Below are 20,667 nucleotides of genomic sequence, written 5' to 3' on the forward strand. Positions count from 1 at the left end.
TTAGTCAACAAAATAAGAATCAAGCTAAAACAATCTAGCGTGATTAAACATGATGGATTCCCAGAACGTTCTTTAAAATCTTTATTATTAAAAGTAAAAACCAGGTTGTTAATACTTTCAAAAGATAGCTTATAACAAAAAAATAAACATTTTTTAAGGATGGCGAATATTAGAAATTTGTTGTATATTTTTGTACTTTCAAATTCAAATTAGAGCACTTTCCATTGATTTTTAGACCTATGTTTTCAAACGATTCTTAATCAGCATAAAATTCTCTATTATAATCAATCATAAAACTAGGGGGAAAGGGGAGGGAAAATGTAGTAGCGCAGGGTCGCATCAGCTTTAATTGTCTGCGTACATAAGTACGCGTGTGTATGTACAAAAAGGTGATTGAGATTTTAAAGCTTTTTTTCTTTATATAAAAAAATTCTTCTGCTCTACATTTTTCCCATGATGAACGCAAAGCCGAACAAAAGATACGGGCCCGAAATTTTGAAACGAAACCTCACGGAGAAAGATTCATTTATAATGTATGCATGCTTACACTATTTTATCTTCTTTGTCTAATCTCTGCCACAGTGACAAGTGGTCCAGAAGAGTATTAGTTTATTGTCATCATTAAGTATCATTTTATCATTTAAAAACTCGTAGTAAGTAGTAAAAGTCCTCTGCTACCACATTTTCAGATTCTATTACAATTATTAATCCAGAAAATCTCGATAATCAGTATGATGGTCCAAATGTAAACTCAAATCATTATATGAAATTGTTACATTTTTAAAAGATAATAAGCAGATAAAAAATGATATTATGAATATAAATTTATATAAACAAGTGTAGAGTAAAATTCAAATACTTTTTTCTCCCAAGCAAAATTTTCAATCAAAATTTTATCTTTTTATTTTATAAAAAGCCTATTTTATGTAAAGGCTTCTTTTTTAAAAAATATTACAAAAAATATATATAATAATTACTTGTTACCTTGGCAGGTTGAATTGTCGAAACAAGAGCGCCAATCGATAAGGTTATCAGGGCAATAGAACCCGCTACATGTTCTTGTCCTATTCTGGACTCCCGTAATACAAGTGGTATTGCATGCTGACCACTCGCTCCATGATGTCAAGTTACCTAGAATTCAATAAGTTTAAAACAATTTTAATTAAATGATCTCTTTTTTAGAAATAATCACATTAACCTTCAGTTACAGGTTAAGAAAATCCCTTGTGATATAATGACTAATACCTACCTGAGCAATACCCCCATTTTTCATCTACATCGAAGCTACTAGTTGTTGCACACCAGAAGTATTTACCACTTAATCTTAAACAACTACTGTATGTTCTTCGTTGATAAACAAAAGGAAAATAACAACAATTTCCGTCAGAGTTTCCTGAATAGGCTCTATACACGCATGGCGCTACAAAAAAGTACAATATTTTATAAAAACGTTTTTTAAACGCATCTAAACATTTACAAGTTAACATTTGGTAAGAAATTGTAAAGAGCTAAAGTGTAACGAGTAAATCTTTTGAAGAATTTTTTTAAACTAAGGAAAATTGAAAAAAATTTTTATGGTTTTCTTTTTGAAAAATTGCATTTCAATTATTGATACTTACTAGATGTTGAGTTAGATGTTGAAACTTGATTCATTGATTGCACAACCTTAAAAAAAAGTTTTTTGTTATGAAATCTTATTCAGAAAAGAAATCTAACTGTCGCAGAACTAAGAAACAGGTTTCGTGATTTATTGCTCTCTTGAAAATCTTGTTATTCAATAGAGTATTAAAAACCTAGATACAAAACGAAGCCTACAAATTATTTGAAAAAGGAGTGCTAATCCTAGATGCGTCTATCATATTAAAAAAAAAAGCTGAAACATGGTTTTTACAGGTTATCACTTAGGTTTTGTAAATCCATAATATAGATTTTATTCTTTTACTGATTACCATTTTAACCAATCAGGGCTAAAATAGGCACATAATGGAAATGTGGAGATATTTTTTATCCAATTTTGGTATTTAAGTTTTTGCTTAATCAAAAATAGAACTGTCCTCTTTCCCTTCAGGTTTAGATTAAGTGAAACTTAATGCACAAAACTAATGACGTTTGACCAAGGAGGAGGAGGATTATTGTTTTGGAATTCTTTTATATTTTCTTTTCAAATCTTTTAAAATTTTGGTAAATCTGTTATTATTATTATTGTTACTTTTTTTTTTTTTTTTTACTTTTTAATTCTTTTTTAATCAGATAAATGCTTTGACAATTTACCAGTTTATGTATTTATTTTTTCCCCGTTCAGTTTTATTGCCAATCTAATTTACTGTAAATAATTTTATTCAAACAATTAACTTATAAAGGTTTGAGTAAAAGCGTTTTGTAAATTTTGTTTGCATATTGATTTTGAAATTTTTAAATCAATCTTACTGCATTTGTTTGTGGTTTGATACTTTTTCCAAGTTTAGGAAAAACTTAGTAAAAAAAAACAAACACATTTTCCACTGCAAAAACAAATATATCACTATAAAAATAATGACTAACAAAAAATCGACGGCTTAATACAAATCAATTTTATGCACACTTTGATTCTTATTGCGCTCTGAGACTTTTGGCGGATAAATGTTGTTAGGCTTCATCCCAAGAGAATCTTATTAGAATTAATCACACAGGTAAAAAAAAAGAAAGAAAAAAAAAATTTTGAAAAATTTATAATTAAAAACCGTATGAAATAAAATCAGAACTTTTACCAGCAATGTGCAAAGAATATACTTCATTTTTTTTTTTTAAAAAAAAAAAGTTTTTAACTTTCAAATACTACAAATACACCAAAAAAAGTTGTTGTTGCTAAAATTAATTGCGTGTTTTTCTATCTTGAAGGGTACTTACTGAGACTTATTTTTCATAAGTTAAATATTTTATGACTGTAGTTACAAATATTATTTAATATTAAATATGTAACATTCAAATCCATATTTGCTTTCAACAATAGTCCAGGCAACCGTCGCAATTCAAATTGTTTAATTTTTAATGATTGTAAATCTAAAACGAATGACTTCAATTCAATGCGGTTTACGAGAACACCTACAGCTTAGTAGCATCGAAAGATGCATAACTGTAGGTAATAAAAATCAATCTTTACACAGCCGATTTTGGGTTTACAAAAAACGAAACAATAAAAATGATACCATTCTTCAGTTTATCCAAGCATGTCGCCAAAAAAATAATCGTTAAAAATATTATATCGCTAATCTTTAAATATATATCTCTTCAAATAAAATTAATTCACTATCTAATTAAATTTTAAGGTAATTGCTATTAAAAACTGAATTGAATTTTTGATGAAGGCTATGATTGCGTATTTAAAAGAAAATCTTTATTTCCGGTAAAGCTATAATTCTGTTCATCATTTTTTATAAAAACTCTTCTCAAACTGTTAAAATATAGAATAACAATACGCAACAAAAATTTGTTTCTATCTTTTATTTAATGTTTCTTTCATAATTCGACCGTGGCAATTTGTTGCCTAGTGTATTAGTTTGCAGATTTTAAATGTTTTATAATATGCATAGACAACAACTTAGACCAGATTGAATTTTATTTTATAAAAAACACAAAAAGATATCGAAAAAGCAAAGATAATTTTAAAAAATAACTTCTTTTTTGACCAATGATCAAAGTTTTGCTATTTTATCATAAAAAGAAAAACTTCCATAAAAACTAGGGCTGTACCGGATTCAATTTTTCCAAATCCGGCCGGAACCGGAGCCGGAGCCGGATTTCGAAAGCAAATTACAGGAGCCGAAATCCTGTAAATCAAACAATGTTTGAAATGGTAAACAATGTTGACCATTTTCAATACCAAGAGACAACTTTTTTCTGTTAAACTTCATTTTTTTTATTAAAAAAGAAGGAAAAATTTTCAAACAATATAAATAAAACAATATAACAGAACAATATAACAGAACAAAATAATTGATAAACGATTTTTTTCTATTTACTAAATTAATCTATATGCATAAGACTAAATAGTTTTTAGTCTTTGATCAGTTTCGAATTGTACTTAAGAAATATTAGACGAGCTGCATTATGTGGAAGGAGTGAGCTGCGGTGGTCATTGAGGACCTCCCCAGCAACACTGAACAAACGTTCTGATGGTACACTTGTCGGCGGTGCACCCAAATAAATGCGAGCTACTGTCGCCAGAGCTGGCAATCTCTGCATATTTTTACTCCACCACTGTAGTGGATCAGCGAGTCTATTTATTTCTGGTTCTGCCAGATACTGGCTTAGCTGAGTTTCAATGGTTGTTGGCAATTGTTGTTCAGGTGCTGACGTAGATTGAACAATTTCATCAATACATCGCCAGAGTAATGATGATGATGTTGAAGAATTATCCAGCCGGATTTTTTTTGCTGGAACTTTTTCAATTTTGTTAATCTGCTGTTTAACATGCTCAGATTGACTTTCATCTTGCATCGATACCCTCTGCACTGTAACTTTATTGAATACAAGCAGAACCGCTGCCTTTGCAGCTGTCAGTGTTGCCTGTGATGAAAAGAGTTTAGTTTTAAATCGTGGATCAACCAACGTCGCCACTGTATAAAGAGGTTCCTCCTCAATGCTTTTAAAACGCTCATCTAATGACTTAAGGAGTGTTGACTTCATAGTCTTTACACCTGCATCATTGCCTTCATTTTTCAACAGGTTCCGCAGAGCTGATACAATAGGGATAACCAGTGATATATGTGGCGTTTAATTGCTAACTTCACGAGTAGCCTCTTCAAACGGAGCCAGCACACAAACTACATTCTCCGCCACAGACCATTGATATGCAGTTGGGCAATAAGTTCCATCAACTTCTGAACAGTAGACAGTTAATGGACGACGCTGTTAACATAGTCGGCGCAGCATGTAAAACGTTGAATTCCACCTTGTACTCACGTCTTGTATCAGCTTGTGGTCTGGTAAACAAAGTTCAGCCTGCAGCTCCTTGAACCAACCAGTTGCAGACGAAGAATGCCTAAAATGACTAACTAATTTCTTAGCAATACTTATTATATCTGATATTGCCCGCTGGTTGAGCAAGCCATCCTGTACACATAACTGAATAGTATGTGCAAAGCACCCAAGGCTATCTTTGTTGGCATCACGGAAACATTTTGATATGTTTGCTGCATTATCGCGAAGTAAGACATGACAGCGTCCAACGTCAATATTCCATTTGTCAAACATCTGCTGAAAGGCAGTCATTAGCAGGGCCAGTATGATGTCCAATGAATGGCTTACAATCCAACACAAAGGTCATGTTTTCAAAGTGCTCTGTTAGCCAGTGGGCAGTTAAACCCATGAATGATTGCACAGTATTGCCTGATGTCCATGTATCAGTGGTAAATGACAGAAATGGAGAAGTTGCTGGATCTAGTATTACTAATAGTTGAGCACACACTTCATCGTTTATTTCAGGAATTAATCGCTCTGAAAAATATTTCCATGATGAAACAGTGTACCGCCTCTCTAAAACTCTCATCAGTTCAACGAAGCCTGTCTTCTGAACAACCTGCATCGGTTCCATATCAGTTATAATCATCTTAGCAATGGCACGATGAATTCTAGTTGATGAGCTGTTGTTGATATCCCATATTTTCATGCGTGCAACTTGTTCTGGAATTGTGTACTGAACCATGGCTTTACTGGTTGCAACAGTTGCACCAGGCTTAGCATTTGACAGTGCTACAGTTTCAGCTTTCTTCTGTGAGTCAGCAATTTTTATTTGCATTTCGTTGTATTCTTTAGGATGTTTTGAACGAAGATGTGTTATCATAGACGAAGTTGAAAACTTTTTAGGTTCACCAGCTTTACCACGTGATAAGATGCTGGGACACAGCAAGCACTGGCATTATGAGCTGTCGCTATCTTTTGATTTGAAGAATTCCCAAACTGGACTGCTTTTATCATTTTTTCCTTTGCCTGCCATCTAGTTAAAAAAAGTTAAAACAAATCTTATGAATGACTATACAATTTTTGCAAAGTAGTTGAATGTAATATCTCAACATAAATATAGCTAAACGTTAGAAAATTATTTATATTATATTCTTAATTATGCTTGAAATAAACAACTTTAAAAATTTGATATTTTGAATAAGCGTGAATGATTTGATTAATAAGCGAAAATAAAGTAACAAATTACTTCTAAAGATTGTTTATAATAAATAAATTTTATTTAAATTATCCAAGAAATTATTATATTATGTTAATAAGGTAGTTTTATTAATTAAATACTTAAAATAATTTAATTTTTAATTAAGTATGTATTTTTATAAATTTAAATCTTTCAGAAATATTTCAACGACTAATTTTTTCGAATTTCGATTTTTTTTTTGCTCTGAAGTTACCAATTTTAATTGTCGCAATGAATGGAATCGATAACTTCAAAAGGGAAAAGGAATTGTAAAGAAATGTAAATACCTTTGTAAAAATGTAGATACCTACAAACATGGAGTACATAGAATATAGATTATTGGTTGATAATTAACAACCAATAATCAAAGTCGAAAAATCATGTGGACATTCCCGATAGTTGATAACAGATATTCCAATAGCGTCAAGCAGTGTTTCAAATTTTCACTCTTTAGATGAGCTTTAAAGTTGTAAATTACCAACCTTTCTTTAAAAAAATCAAAATTTATCTAAGGGCCTGTTTATATGGAAAGCGGGCTTTCTCGGCAAGCGAGCCAGCCCGTTTACCAAGATATCGACGTCTTCAATATCTTAACTTAATTTTATTTTGCGTTTGTATGAATAAACGAGCTGGCCCGGATTGCGATCCGCGCTAGCTCGTTTATTCATATAAACGCAAAATAAAATTAAGTTGAAATACGACGCCGAGATCTCGGTAAACAGGCTGGCTCGTTTGCCGAGCCAGCCCGCTTTCCATATAAACAGGCCCTAATACTTTTATTTTCGGTGGCATCCGTTTTTAATGTCAGCACCTTTAAAAACGGCTCTTTTATTACACCAAGATATTTTTTTTCGACAGAGTGGTTAGATCAGAGTGGATTTTTAAATTGTAATCTTGAGTTGCGACAATTGAATATTGTTTTTAATAAGATTTCTAAATTGGTGAAAATTATTTTGGAAAGGAAGCTTATAAATCATAAATTTGTCAGCGTTTAAATTGCATTTGATTTCTATAGTTGCTTTCGTATATTTAGAAGTGATTATTTAAAAAGCTTAAGGAAAAAATAGACAAAATGCCATTTAGCTTAGCCTTCACCGAATAGTGAAGTGTTCGGACTAAGCATCTGCGTATCAAAACTTTTCTTATTACGATATGATACGATAAGATATCGGAATGTGCGTATCGTAAGTTTTGAAATATTAGGATAACATCGTATCCAAGAAATGTGTACGATAAAGTGTCGATACTTTTAATTCATTAACTCATATTATAAATTTTCGTATATACATATATCGAACTAAATATTTATCGTATATATATTGTACGATATATATATATATATATATATATATATATATATATATATATATATATATATATATATATATATATATATATATATATATATATATATAGTATAGATAGATATAGATAGATTGATAATTGATTCAAAAACCCCATTCCTATGACATTTATTTGCCATTCAAATTTGCTTGAATAAATAAATATTTGAAATAACGAAATAGCTTTATTTTTGTACTAATTTATGGGATATAAGGTAACTAAACGATCAGTAACATAATTTAATAAAAAGTAGAACATGTGAAAAAATTTTAATATTTGAAGGTCGCTTAAAGATTGATTTGAGAACAGTAACTGAATCAATGTCACGTGATTTAAATTAAAGTTACCACAATTGTTTTAATTGAAAATTGATTTATCATGATCCAATACTAAATAAAAAACAAGCTTTCTAAATTTAAAAAAAAAACCTCCAAATAAAATTTTCTGTTTATTACGGTAGTGCACAGTGGGCCAGGTGGTGGACAAAAGTATAAAAAAACATTCTAAAAAATGATATTATTATACATTATTTCATAGCTTAAACATCCAACTTTTATAAAAAATGATATTATTATACATTATTTCATAGCTTAAACATCCAGCTTTTATAAAAAATACATATAAGTTTGTATAATTATCATTCCGCTCGCATATTAATTGTTGATAAAAAAATTTTTCTTTTCAAACTTTTTTTTTTCAAAAAATTTATTCAAATTTGATATATTTTGTGTTACTATTAAGTTACTATTACTCTTTTTATTGTATAGTTAAATAAAATCAAGAATTATCTTTCAAATGAGCTATTCCCACCCAACAACAAGTCGTCTTAAAGACAAATTGAAGATGTCTTGAAATTGGTCTTAAAGATATCTTAAACTGGTCTCAAATGAAACACAGTAAGTCGTCTTATCTAAGACATCTTAAAGTTGCCTTATTTAAGACATCTTAAAGTTGTCTTAAACTGGTCTCAAATGAAACACTGTAAGCCGTCTTAACTAAAACGTCTTAAAGTTGTCTTATTTAACACATCTTAATGACGGCTTAAACTGGTCTCATATGAAACACAGTAAGTCGTCTTATTTAAAACGTCTTAAAGTTGCCTTATCTAAGACATCTTAAAGTTGTCTTAAACTGGTCTCAAATGAAACACTTCAAGTGGTCTTCACTAAAACGTCCTAAAGTTGACTTATTTCAGACGTCTTAAAGATGGCTTAAACTGGCCTCAAATGAAACACAGTAAGTCGTCTTATTTAAAACGTATTCAAGTTTTCTTATTTAACACGTATTAATGACGGTTAAAAAAGACGTGTATATATATGTATATATATATATATATATATATATATATATATATATATATATATATATATATATATATATATATATATATATATATATATATATATATATATATATATATATATATATATATATATATATATATAACCTTCCAGTCTCCTTCCAATACAATATAAATATATATTTTTATATTGTGTTAGAAAGAGACTGGAAGGTGGTGACTGAATATAGGAAGGTATGAAAAATATGAACTATCAAAATGCAATAAATGAAAAAAAAAGACATGATTTACTATAGAAATATTTTACAGCATCCACAAAAAAGAGTACATGATTATATTTTTAATAAGATTTTCGTAATGCTGTAGCGTTTTTAACATGTTCTGAATAAATTTATTGACAGTCTTCTCCAATTCTTTTGGATATGTCGCTCGAACAGTCGCTAAAAAGAGAAAATCAATAAAAAAATTATTGGTCAAGAAAATCATTGTTTTTTTGGAAAGCAGCATTCGAAGACACTTACCAATTACACATTTGTAAAGGTGGGTTTCTTTAAAACTTCTCTTTCCGCCTCTCTGTAGATCCATGTTGAAATTAATCATTAGTGAACAATCTAATTTCTAAATTCGATTAGTTTCTCAGAAATCTGTAAAATATGTGCTTGTAATAACCTAGCCATAGGACCTTAACAAAATAATTCAAAATTTTTTTGAATTATTAGTTGGTCTTTTGCATATTGTCGAGGCAGAAATCCGGAAAAACACATTTAAAACCAGCAGTTATAAGAGGAGACATATTTCTGATGTTGCTTATACGACTGGCAGCTAAAATCGTAGTCTGTCCGCTTGCAAAATTTTTGTTCTTCATTAAACACTACCCTTCTTTCCCAAGAACCTTTGATAATGCCTCTTTCACAAGAATAATATCCAGTATGAGCGCAACAGTCCATTTTAAAAATGATCTTCCTGGGGCATCACAGAAAAAAGCTCTAACTTTAACAGTGTGTACAACTGATTTTATTGTCAGATAAAATTGTCCGCATAACTTTATAAACCATTCAATTCTTGTAATTCTTCCGCAATTGGAATTAAAGACGTAATTAAAGACTCAATTAAGGAAGAAATTAAAGCATGGACGTATAAGAGATGGACGTGCAACTTATTATTATAGTTTAAACTTTTAGTATTAGTTTAAACTTTCATAGTATTTGTTTAATAAGACTGTTCAGGATAAAGTAACTACTTCACGTGTTGACAAATTATTAAACAAATTACTCCAAGGTAAAGGAAATTAGTTGTCGGCACGAACAGATTTTATCATTTTTTCAAGATAAACATTTGTAAATTTGGACATAATTTTTCGTGTAAACAAAGTCTGTCAATGATAAAATGGACCTGTAAAAACAATTTTAAAATGACTAAAAAAAGTATAGCGAAGCATAAAAAAGCTTAAATATAATTTCTTGTCAAGATCTGGTTTCATTCAACTCCTTGGTCCTTCGTTCACCAGCCTTAAATTTATGTAATTTTTAAGATTTATTCCCATATGCCGCCATTTTTTGCGTCGACTGCTCTATAAGCTCCCCAATATATATTCCACCTATGAGTTGTTTATTGGTAGGTGCATTTTCTTAACGGGTATTTTTTAACTTATTTGATAATGCAAAATCTTTTAAAAAGTTATTCAAATTTATAATTATCTTGCAAAATGCGCCAGATATTTCATGTTTTCGTTTTTCATATTTCATATATTATTTCATTTGTCATAAAAAGCACATAATAACCCATTAGTTTTTGTCAAATAAAATTTAGTTTATATATTGAGCTGGTAAATCATGTTATGTTAATGTTAAATACTAAGTTATTATTGCGGTTTGCCATAAACTGGTTTTGCTAAATTCTTTAAAACTGTGAAAAATTATTTTTTCTTTCTTGTATTTATATTCATTTTATGTATATAGTGTGCTTCCAGAAAGTATTAGCGCACTCGTAATTTTTTTATTATGGACAACTTCAAATCAATATAAATTGTAAAGTAATTTAAATTTTGAACTAATTTTTTTTTTAAATGAAAGGTAAAAGCAATTAAATTTAATTATAATGTCAAATATTGTCAACCTGCTTGTTTTTTTTATGAGTTAATTAGAAGTTTAATGACTACTCGGAAAAATTTCTGAAATTAAGCGTGCAAAAGTATTAGCGCACTTACAGTTTTTCAAAGATTCTAAGAAAGTTTAATATTTTATGTGACCACCTTTGTTTTTAAGGCATGCCAAGACTCTACGCGGCATAGAATCTATAAGTTTTCTGATTAATTCTTGTGGCACGGTGTTCCACAACTCTTGGATTTGCGTTTTGAGCTGCACCAAGTTAGTGGGCTTGCTTTTTTGTAATTTGCAGTCCATCCAACTCCAAAGATTTTCAATAGGATTTAAATCAGGTGAGCGAGCGGGTCAAGGCATTAGATTTAGCCGTTTTTCTTCCATGTATTGCTTTATTGAGCGTGCTGTGTGGCAAGGAGCGTTATCTTGTTGAAATTGCCAGGTGGAGTCAGCCTTGAAAACGTCCATTGATGGCTTTAAATAATCTTCTAATATCTCTCTATATCGATGTTGATTAAGGCGATCAGTGTAAAGATGCGCCAGTCCATTGCTAGATCCAGCAATGCAGCCCCAAATGCCAATTGAACCTCCTCCTCCTTGAACTTTTGACATGATAAAACGAGGATTATACTTTTCGTTTTTGTATCTCCTCACGACAACCCTTTTCTTGCGATTAATAATTTCAAAATTTGACTCGTCGGAGAAAATTACTTTTCTCCATTGCTCTACAGTCCATGCAGCTCTTTCTTTGCACCATTTTCTACGCTTGAGACGGTCTTTGATACTTAATAGTGGCTTCTTTGTTGCAAGGTATGAATTGAGGTGTTTTTTCTTCATAAGCTTGCTAATTGTTGATCGGCTAACTTGATGTGCACCCAACTTGATGTGCACCCAACGCTGAAGACTGCAGCGATATGGTAGATGGAGTAGTTCACTAAACATGGAGCCATTGTGCTCAAGGTAGCTACAAAACTTCTTGATATTTCGTATTAACTATTACCTCTCAAGTTATAAATGTATTCAAGTAAATGATCTCAATTTCTTTTCATCATCCGCGTTATTTCTTAAAATATTATTGTTTATAACAATAGATTTTTAAGAATGCGCAACTAGCATAGTTTGCAAAAAAACAAAAATTTTGCACGTCCATCTCTAATACTTCCACGATTAAAGACATCTTAATCTGCTTAATCCAAAACACGTCTTGTTAAGATGTCTTAAGGACATCTTAAACTTGTTGTTCCGACAGACGTCTTGTTAAGATGTCTCACGGATGTCTTAAACTGGTTATTCCGAAAGACGTCTTGTTAAGATGTCTTAAGGACATCTTAAACTGGTTGTTGGAAGATGTCTTAATGAGGTGTTGAAAAGCCGTCTTAAACACGTCTTTAATTAGTTGTAGACGTCTAGACGAGTTAAAGACAAGTTACATACGTCTTAAAGTCGTCTTATGTTGGGTGGGTTGCAACACTATTTTGCACATAAGTTTTGTCAAATAAACTGATTTCAAATTGTCGTATTTAAAGCACTTTTTTTTAGTTAGATCTAAACTTATAAAATCAAATACTTTTGCAGTCCAAGATGGTCCGGTATTTTGAGACATAAAATAAATTGTCCAATATGTACATTATCAATATAAGTTTGATTTATTATCCGGTGATGTCAGCATGGTCTCTATTAATGATTTTTACAAGTTAAATGATGTATCCGATTTTATGTGGCGAAAACATTATATGCATTTTATTCTTAATGGTTATGTAATAATCGGGTCTCAGTGAGATTAGTTTGTTAAAAACTTATTTTAATAATTTTACATCTTAAAATACCTATTTATAATATTTTGGAAATGTGTATACCATTTATATTTTTAGATATTGTAGTTAAAACATGAAATAGATTGATATTTATACGAAATATAAGAAATGAGAACATGAAATTACATAATAAAATATGCAGGAGAAACCTCTTTTCTAATTAAGAATTTTAAGCTCTTCATTCAACAATTTTATTTTAAACTTTTCTAGTATTATTCAAACCAAAAGAAAGCTAAAAAAGTTTTTTTTTTAAAAAGATTATTTTTTGTTTCGCCGTTGATTTTTTAACTTCGATTTAAAAAAACTTAAATTAACTGTAAAAGTTAGCTCATTAATTTCTCAATTTGATTTTGGAAAAGGTTAATTTGTAATTAATGAATAAAATGACTTGCAGATGAATAAACTACCACCAGTAATGGTATTTTTTTTTATCTGCACGTCATTAAGGAGGTACCAGGGTAAAGGCAACTTTTTAACAAAAAATTGAAAGCTATTAATAGACTTTAGCTCTTTTCTATTAACGAACAAAAAAAATATAAAACAGTACCAAAAAAAAAGTTTTTTAAGATGACGTCATTAACTATGCGCATAATTTGTGTTTTTTTACCCCAAAACTGCGCATTCTTTCATCTAATATAACAAACTCAAATAGTGTCTAAACTTATTTTCAACACTATTATACTATTATATCTTAAAATAGTAGATATTGGAATAATATTGGCTATTTAATATATAAAAATTTTTATATTACAAATGGACAATGTTATTCTGATATTAACTCTTTTTCTTACAACCAGATACTTAAATATATAAATATATAAAAATTATTTATGGAATGAAATTTTAAGTAATTTTGAAAAAAAAAATTATTAACTAAATATGAAACGTGGAAAAAAAGGGAAAGATTTTCATTTTTGTTTGGAGTTTTTGTTGCTGATATTTATTAAAGTTGTAAGTTAACTTTTCAGAATAAAAATGACTGCTTTTCAGTTCTAAACTCGAAAATTCCAGACCATTTGGTCCGTATTCATACAGGATGCATCAAGCTTCTAACCACAAATAGTTTTATTGGCACAAGAAATAGTTCCTTTTCCTGGTGCGAAACAGTTATGCTATCCACGTCATGGCCGTAAACAACTTATTTAATCTGGGGTGCTAGAAAGAGAAGGGGCGCAAATAACATGTCTCATAACAATAAAACTCTTAACATAATAGAATAAATACATACATACATACATGATACCTACACGACATTGTTTATGATTAGAACTAGGACGGTATTTGATTGTCTTCGATCCTCCTCAACTTTCCGAATCGATCCTCCTCAACTTTCCGAATCGAAATGAGATTAATTTAAACTCTCTCAAAAATTTGAATTGTTTTCATTTCGATTGCAAGATTGAGATCTAGCACCGTTCTGTCACTACATGGTTAAACAACATGTTGTAGGTGTAGTTTTTGTCGTGTCGGTAAAGAAAGTTCTGGTGAAATTTTTGCGGGAAACAAAATCTGTGATCGCATTTGTATCTGTACATGACATTCGCGACTGTTGACGACCCCGTTTTGTGTGTCTTAAGGAAAATGACATTTTCCACCGGCGTACATTGAGTTTTATCGAAGACCATGCGTCATTGATCGAAGCAAGTGATAGTCATAAGAAGTAACGTCTAGTGCGGTGGTTGGAGTTATAGCTCCTAGCCACAGTTTCGTAATTTACGTTTTACGAGATTTCAGTAGATCCTAATACAAGATTTTTAATTCAATAAAGCACACGGGATGTTTAATTCCTAGCCAAGCGAAGTCGATTGGTACTTCTTGTTTCTCACAACTTTTGTTTTAAATGATTTTATTTTATTATTTTGTTTTATTATTTTGTTTTATTTAAATAAAGATTCAGTTATTTTGAACATTTTTTTTTCTTTTTGCAATTTCAATGAACATTTCAGGCAAATTTTAAATAACTGCATTTTACTGTAAATGCAAGACCCAGCAAGAAAGATGAAAAGTACAATGCTGCTCAAAAATTTAGCACACGTAAGATTTAAGTTTCATTTTTCTTCTTTTAATTGAATTTTTGTTAATATTAAAATGCTTGCTAGCCAGTCAAGTACTCAGTTATCACAAGGTCATGTCGATGTTGATACTGAAAAAGGAGAAGGAAGTGAACGTGAAAAAGTAAATCCAACACTATCTTCAGATCCAGATGACCTGCCTACCCATTAAAGCGAAGCCGAAAAACCAGCTAATACATTGCCAAAAGACAGGGTGCTAATTCCCTTCAAGCATCTCTTAAAAGTGAAAAAAAAATCCAGAAAAGTTGTCTACCTGGTTGCCAACTTTATAGCTAAACCGGCATGGATCAAATTTTAAGACTTCAGTTCTTTTTGCTTCTTTTTTTAAACTTTTAAAATCAAAACTATTTGTTTAATATTTTGTAAAAATTTTTTTATTATTCTTAATCGTATATAAAAGAACAATTGAAAATAAATTTGAAATTGTAAATAATATGTATAGAAAAAAACTATACCTAAAATCTTTTCTAAAACTAAACGGTACTACGAACAACATGTTGAAAATGGTATAAAAAAAAATGATAAAAAATAATAACTTAAGTTTGTTATATAGTTTTTGATTTGGTACCTAAAAACGTGAGGTGCAGCACCTCAAAATGCTAGGTATTTAAAAAAGCGATTTTATGAAAATAGGATTTATTCTGCGCACGCATCTTTTTATTCTGCGCACGCATCTTTTTATTCTGCGCACGCATCTTTTTATTCTGCGCACGCATCTTTTTATTCTGCGCACGCATCTTTTTATTCTGCGCACGCATCTTTTTATTCTGCGCACGCATCTTTTTATTCTGCCCACGCATCTTTTTATTCTGCCCACGCATCTTTTTAGCACTGTTTTTGGAGTCTTAAGGCAACAGACTTTTTTATGTTTTATTGGGTGGTTAAATATCACATTTTTTCAAACAAGTTGGTAAGGTTAATTACATGAGAGATTTTTTAAGTTTTTCCTGTGTTTACAAAAACACAAAGAATATTTGTTGTAACTCATATAGTAGAATTCTACAGTTTGTTAAAAATAAAAATAAAAATGTTACAAATCTTTCTTATTTTTGCCTTCAATTCCCACCAATTCAACTTCAAAAATCAATGTAGAACCACCTAAAGAATGTTTAGAAAATTTATACCCAGGATTAGTCTTTTAGTTAAGGATTAGTTATATAAGATAACTTAACTACTTTATGTGATGGGGTTTTTATCAAGTTATTTTTTCAAATTATTTTTGTTAATATTAATTTTTCTTAATGACATAATAGAAATTCATAATTTTTTCGATTTCATTAGCGCAATTAATTTTAACTAAATTGAGCGAAACGGCTAATTACTTTACGTGTACTTACTCATTTAAATGCGCATGCTCATGACATGCGCATTCAAAGAATCAAATAATGGAAATTTGAATGCCATAGTTTTAAAGTGGTACCAGGGTAGAGGCAACTTTTTAACAAAAAATTCAAAGCTATTAATAGACTTTAGTTCTTTTCTATTACTGAACAAAAAAAATTATGCGCATAATTAGTGTTAATTTACCCCCAAAACTGCCTATTCTTTCATCTAATTTAGCTCAAAAAATGTCAAAACTGTTTGAAAATTTCAACATGAATTCTTTGATGTATTTAGAATGTTTTTTATAAAACAGAATTTTTTAAAACATTTTTAACTTTACCAGGTTGACGTTTGAACTTTAAGATAACTTTAAGATAACTTTAAGTTTGGGACCAAAGCATGATAAAAATGAGTTTTAAAAAAATTAAAAAAAAAATTTTGCTTCATAGACAACATTCCTAAAATATTAATCTTTAAACCTGCAAAATTTCAGCTTATTTTATGAAAAGTTATTTTTTTCTGAAAAATTGAGATTTAGCGAGAAAAAAAAGTTTCAGAAAAGTTTTGAAAAGTAATATATTATAATTATATGGTATATAAACTAATTAGTAATGGCCATAACCATATGTCTCTATTTATCTTTATCATTATGCCTTTTTCTTATAGCTCTGAGCTTTCAATTCTAAAGAAATTTCAAACTTTTCTGCAGAATCCGATTTATTTAAAAAATACTTTGTAATATTCGATGCTGTATACCCCCCAGTGGGCACAGGAACGTTTTGCAAACGTTTAGTAAACGTTTAATGGTCGTTTGAACGTCGAATATATTGGTAAAACGTTTTAAAAACGTTTGATAAACGTTTTAATAAGACTTTTTTTTATTACTTTTGCGGGACCTTAGAAAAACCTTTAAAAAACGCTTTTTGAAAACTGTAAACGTCTAACTGCGCATGCGTAATATTAGACAAAATACTTATTAAAAACGTATACGTAAATATATATATATGTATATATATTATATATATATATATATATATATATATATATATATATACTTATTAAAAACGTATACATGCATACATACATACATACATACATACATACATACATACATACATACATACATACATACATACATACATACATACATACATACATACATACATACATACATACATACATACATACATACATACATACATACATACATACATACATACATACATACATACATACATACATACATACATACATACATACATACATACATACATATATATATATATATATATATATATATATATATATATATATATATATATATATATATATATATATATATGCATACTTATACTTTTTCAAAAAGTATGTAAGGTTTTTTCAAAAAATCATCAATAACAAAAATATTACTAAAGCTATCTATATGTGTTATTTTTTGTTCAATTTGAATTCAATGATGATTGTTTACTGAACCCCGTCTTATCAAGTAGTCTTTGTCTATCAAGCACATACTATACAGCAAAAAAGTTGTCACATGTTCTAATTCTTTTAATAGGAGCTGATCAAAGTTAGTTAAGGTCAATTACAGTTATGTAATGTTAATAGTAAATGTTTAATATTCTCAAATGTTTTCATATCAGAAGTGTTTTTACAAATTTCATATGTTTATACACTCACTTTCCTAGAGTTTATGAAATCTTTAAATTAATTGACAATCGGATTCTACAATTTTAGATTTAATCATCTATTCTGAACAACTTGCTAATTTGCTTCTATTCATTTCCTATAAAAGCCAAGCTCTGAATACTTTGTATGTTGTTAATCCATTCATTTAGTTTAATCTTAAATGTCATGCTAATATCTTTGAATTACATTCTTCACAAAACGCATAGCGTAGAATTGTAAAGTATCACAACACGCTTTGTAAAAAGAAACAATAAGAAAAATCTAGTTAGGTATTTCATTGATAAGATAATGAGCGTCTATTATGTGCTTCTTCAATTCTTAGTTCAATTAATTTATTATTCAGATGTAATGTGTTAGTAGGCATAAAAATGTAATGGGTTTATATTTATAATATATGTTAACGGAGATGAGGATAAAGTTGAGAAAACTAACAATTTGTGCAGCTTTAATGATTTATATTATCTTTTTGTATAACATTTTCAGAAAATCGAATTTGTTTATGTTAAGACTCATTAAAAATGACGCAACCGTTGCTGAAAGATTAAACGTTGACTTTGAAAATCTATACATTGAAAAAAAAAAAAACATAGTCCAGAGGAAAAACCTCTTTTTGAACGACAGCAATAAACTCAGAAGTACTTATTCAATCACAGCTTTTCTCGACGTAACTCGTGAAAGTCCAAATAATTTCACAGATATGATTAGCATTCATCAAAAAGTATATTACAAGTTTACAAATAGAGAACTTAGCAACTATTTCGCACAAGAACGAGCATCGGATCAATTGTTTAAAAACCCTTTAGATATAAATATTGATAAGGAATTACTTAAAACACTGTTCCCTAATCCAGTTGAATATCGAGATCGAGTGACTGATCAATTAAGACTAAAATTGAAAACTAATACAACTAAAATAATACTCGCTTACCAAAATTATGGGGATATAATTAATAACTATAAATTGAATAACTGTAATGTAAATAAGTGTCAAATAATAACGGATACAAGCAATCTATTAGCGGTTGATGTTGTTTTTTTTGCCGGTGATGTTTCATTGCGTAGCCGGGAAAATGTTCCAAAAGAACAAGTTTGGGTTTACTATCAGCTTGAATCTCCCTTAAATGCTCCTATTACTTCACCTAATGATTTAGTAAACTGGACATCTACTTTTCGTCAAGATAGCGTTATTAATGCGCCGTACGAGCGATTCACCCCCTACTTACACGTTAATGAACTTCCAAAAAACCCAATTAAAAACTATGCGTTACAAAAGAACAGATCTGTTGCATGGTTCGTCTCAAACTGCGGCTCAAAAAACGGGCGTTTGGAATTAGCAAATCAATTAGCTAATTACATTAAAGTCGATATTTACGGAGCGTGCGGTACATTTAGATGCCCAAGGAGTGATGGCAATTGTTTCAAAAAGTTAAAAAGCGAATATAAATTTTATTTATCGTTTGAAAATTCGAACTGCAAAGACTACATCACGGAGAAGTTATTTTGGAACGCGCTCGAGTAAGTCATTAAGGTTTGTTTTTTAAGCGTTAGCTGCCTTTAAGTTAGCACATTCAATTAAAGAATTCGATACTTTTGCTGTCAATTTCCGATGGAATTATCAAAGCTTAATTTATTTATTGCTATTGGCAAAAAATGGGTCTAAAGGAAATGAAATTATTTAAAAAGAAACTCTAGCTTAAAAATGAAGTTCAAAGTACTTAGAAAAGTGTTTCCTTTTGCTTGCAAGCCTGCGTATGTGTCTGCGTGCGTGTTTGTGGATGCGCGTCGTGTATGCGTATATATATACATTTTTTACTTAGAAATGATATTGTACCTATTGTAATGGGGGCCCATCCAAACGATTACAAAAGGATTGCTCCACCGCACAGCTATATACACGTTGACGATTTTGCATCAATGAGGGAACTTGCAAATTATTTGATTTTTCTAGATCAAAACGACTTATACTATAACCAGTACTTTTTATGGAAAACAACTGGTAGCTTTATTGATACTAAATTTACATGCCGATTGTGTGCAATGGCTCATTTGGCACCTATTTTTCCAATGTGGTACTCGGATCTCAAAAGTTGGTGGAGCCCAGATAAAAATTGTTTTAAGAGTTTAAAACCAAGATCTTGGAAAGAGAAGGAAGAAGAGCTTTCTTACTCACAACAAGTAAAATACGGTTACCAGCGCCTTTAAACGTGATTAATCTTAAATCTTGATTAAGGAGAGTAAAACCTAAAAAATTAATTAAAGTTTGAACTGCCTATGAGGAATTACTTCCATGACGCAAGTAAAAACAATGATCAATGATGGTAAAGATGAAAGTCGTTAGTATTTCACATTTTTTTGTTTTAGGTGAACAGTTCTTCTTTTTGACTTAACTTTTAAATGTAAATAAAATCATTTTTAGATTAAAAGCGTTAGGACTTATTATTCGACAATTATTTATATTGGGGAGGGTCATTTTTCAAAAATTATTGAATTGAGATTTGGCTGGCCATTTTTCTTATGTCTTTAACCATATTATACTAATAAAAGATTCTCTAATTTTTACCCTAAACATAATAGTTTTATTAAAAATGTATTGGTTTATGCATACTTTTGATTCAATTCTCCGTCCCTAAATATCCCTAGTTTCACCCCTTGCATGTCAAAGTTGAACCATGCACGACAATCACCACTAACCTAAACTGTTGACGATGATTTTTGAGTTTTTAATGACACATAGTTATGTAGCTTTTTTTTTGTTTATCCTATTCAAAATCGGACCACAAGTGACTATTTAAAGATTTGTTTAGTTTGGTATCTTTGCAATAAATATTAGTGCATGCGCACATTCTCTAGC

General features: G+C 29.9%; 3 protein-coding genes across 6 annotated transcripts in view; 1 reads left to right on the plus strand and 2 right to left on the minus strand.

The window, feature by feature from the left end:
* LOC145188151 (polycystin-1-like protein 2) overlaps positions 1-2,890 on the minus strand; it is a 47,628-nt gene extending 44,738 nt beyond the window's left edge. For all 4 annotated transcript variants that reach the window (XR_016449346.1, XM_090076912.1, XM_090076915.1 and 1 more), the window contains exons 1-4: positions 2,748-2,890; positions 1,620-1,665; positions 1,250-1,420; positions 985-1,131 (exon numbers count right to left, since the gene is read on the minus strand). Coding sequence is in view for 3 of the 4 variants with exons in the window: in XM_090076912.1 (XP_089933038.1) it covers positions 985-1,131; positions 1,250-1,420; positions 1,620-1,665; positions 2,748-2,774 (391 nt within the window). In the remaining variant the exon portion in view is untranslated. The remainder of the gene's footprint in view (positions 1-984; positions 1,132-1,249; positions 1,421-1,619; positions 1,666-2,747) is intronic.
* A 1,142-nt stretch (positions 2,891-4,032) lies between these two features.
* On the minus strand, positions 4,033-4,665 carry LOC149893603 (zinc finger BED domain-containing protein 4-like). Its single transcript, XM_090084670.1, has one exon. The coding sequence runs from the start codon at positions 4,663-4,665 to the stop codon at positions 4,033-4,035; it is 633 nt and encodes a 210-aa protein (XP_089940796.1).
* A 13,486-nt stretch (positions 4,666-18,151) lies between these two features.
* Positions 18,152-20,252, plus strand: LOC149893604 (core alpha-(1,3)-fucosyltransferase-like). The gene is made up of 2 exons (XM_090077042.1): positions 18,152-19,331; positions 19,634-20,252. Exons 1-2 carry the CDS (start codon positions 18,211-18,213, stop codon positions 20,016-20,018), a joined length of 1,506 nt encoding a protein of 501 aa, XP_089933168.1. The 5' UTR covers positions 18,152-18,210; the 3' UTR covers positions 20,019-20,252.
* Positions 20,253-20,667: the final 415 nt, after the last annotated feature.

Source organism: Hydra viridissima, unplaced genomic scaffold (genome assembly GCF_058129835.1).
Source record: "Hydra viridissima isolate aposymbiotic clone 2 unplaced genomic scaffold, HvirCarnegie_v1 scaffold_1, whole genome shotgun sequence".
NCBI lineage: Eukaryota > Metazoa > Cnidaria > Hydrozoa > Anthoathecata > Hydridae > Hydra > Hydra viridissima.

Coding starts and splice junctions, on each gene's coding strand:
- LOC149893603 (XM_090084670.1), bottom strand. CDS start 4,665: ATGAAGTCAACACTCCTTAAGTCATTAGATGAGCGTTTTAAAAGCATT.
- LOC149893604 (XM_090077042.1), top strand. CDS start 18,211: ATGTTAACGGAGATGAGGATAAAGTTGAGAAAACTAACAATTTGTGCA. Junction 19,332..19,633: donor TTATTTTGGAACGCGCTCGA/GTAAGTCATTAA, acceptor TTTTTTACTTAG/AAATGATATTGTACCTATTG.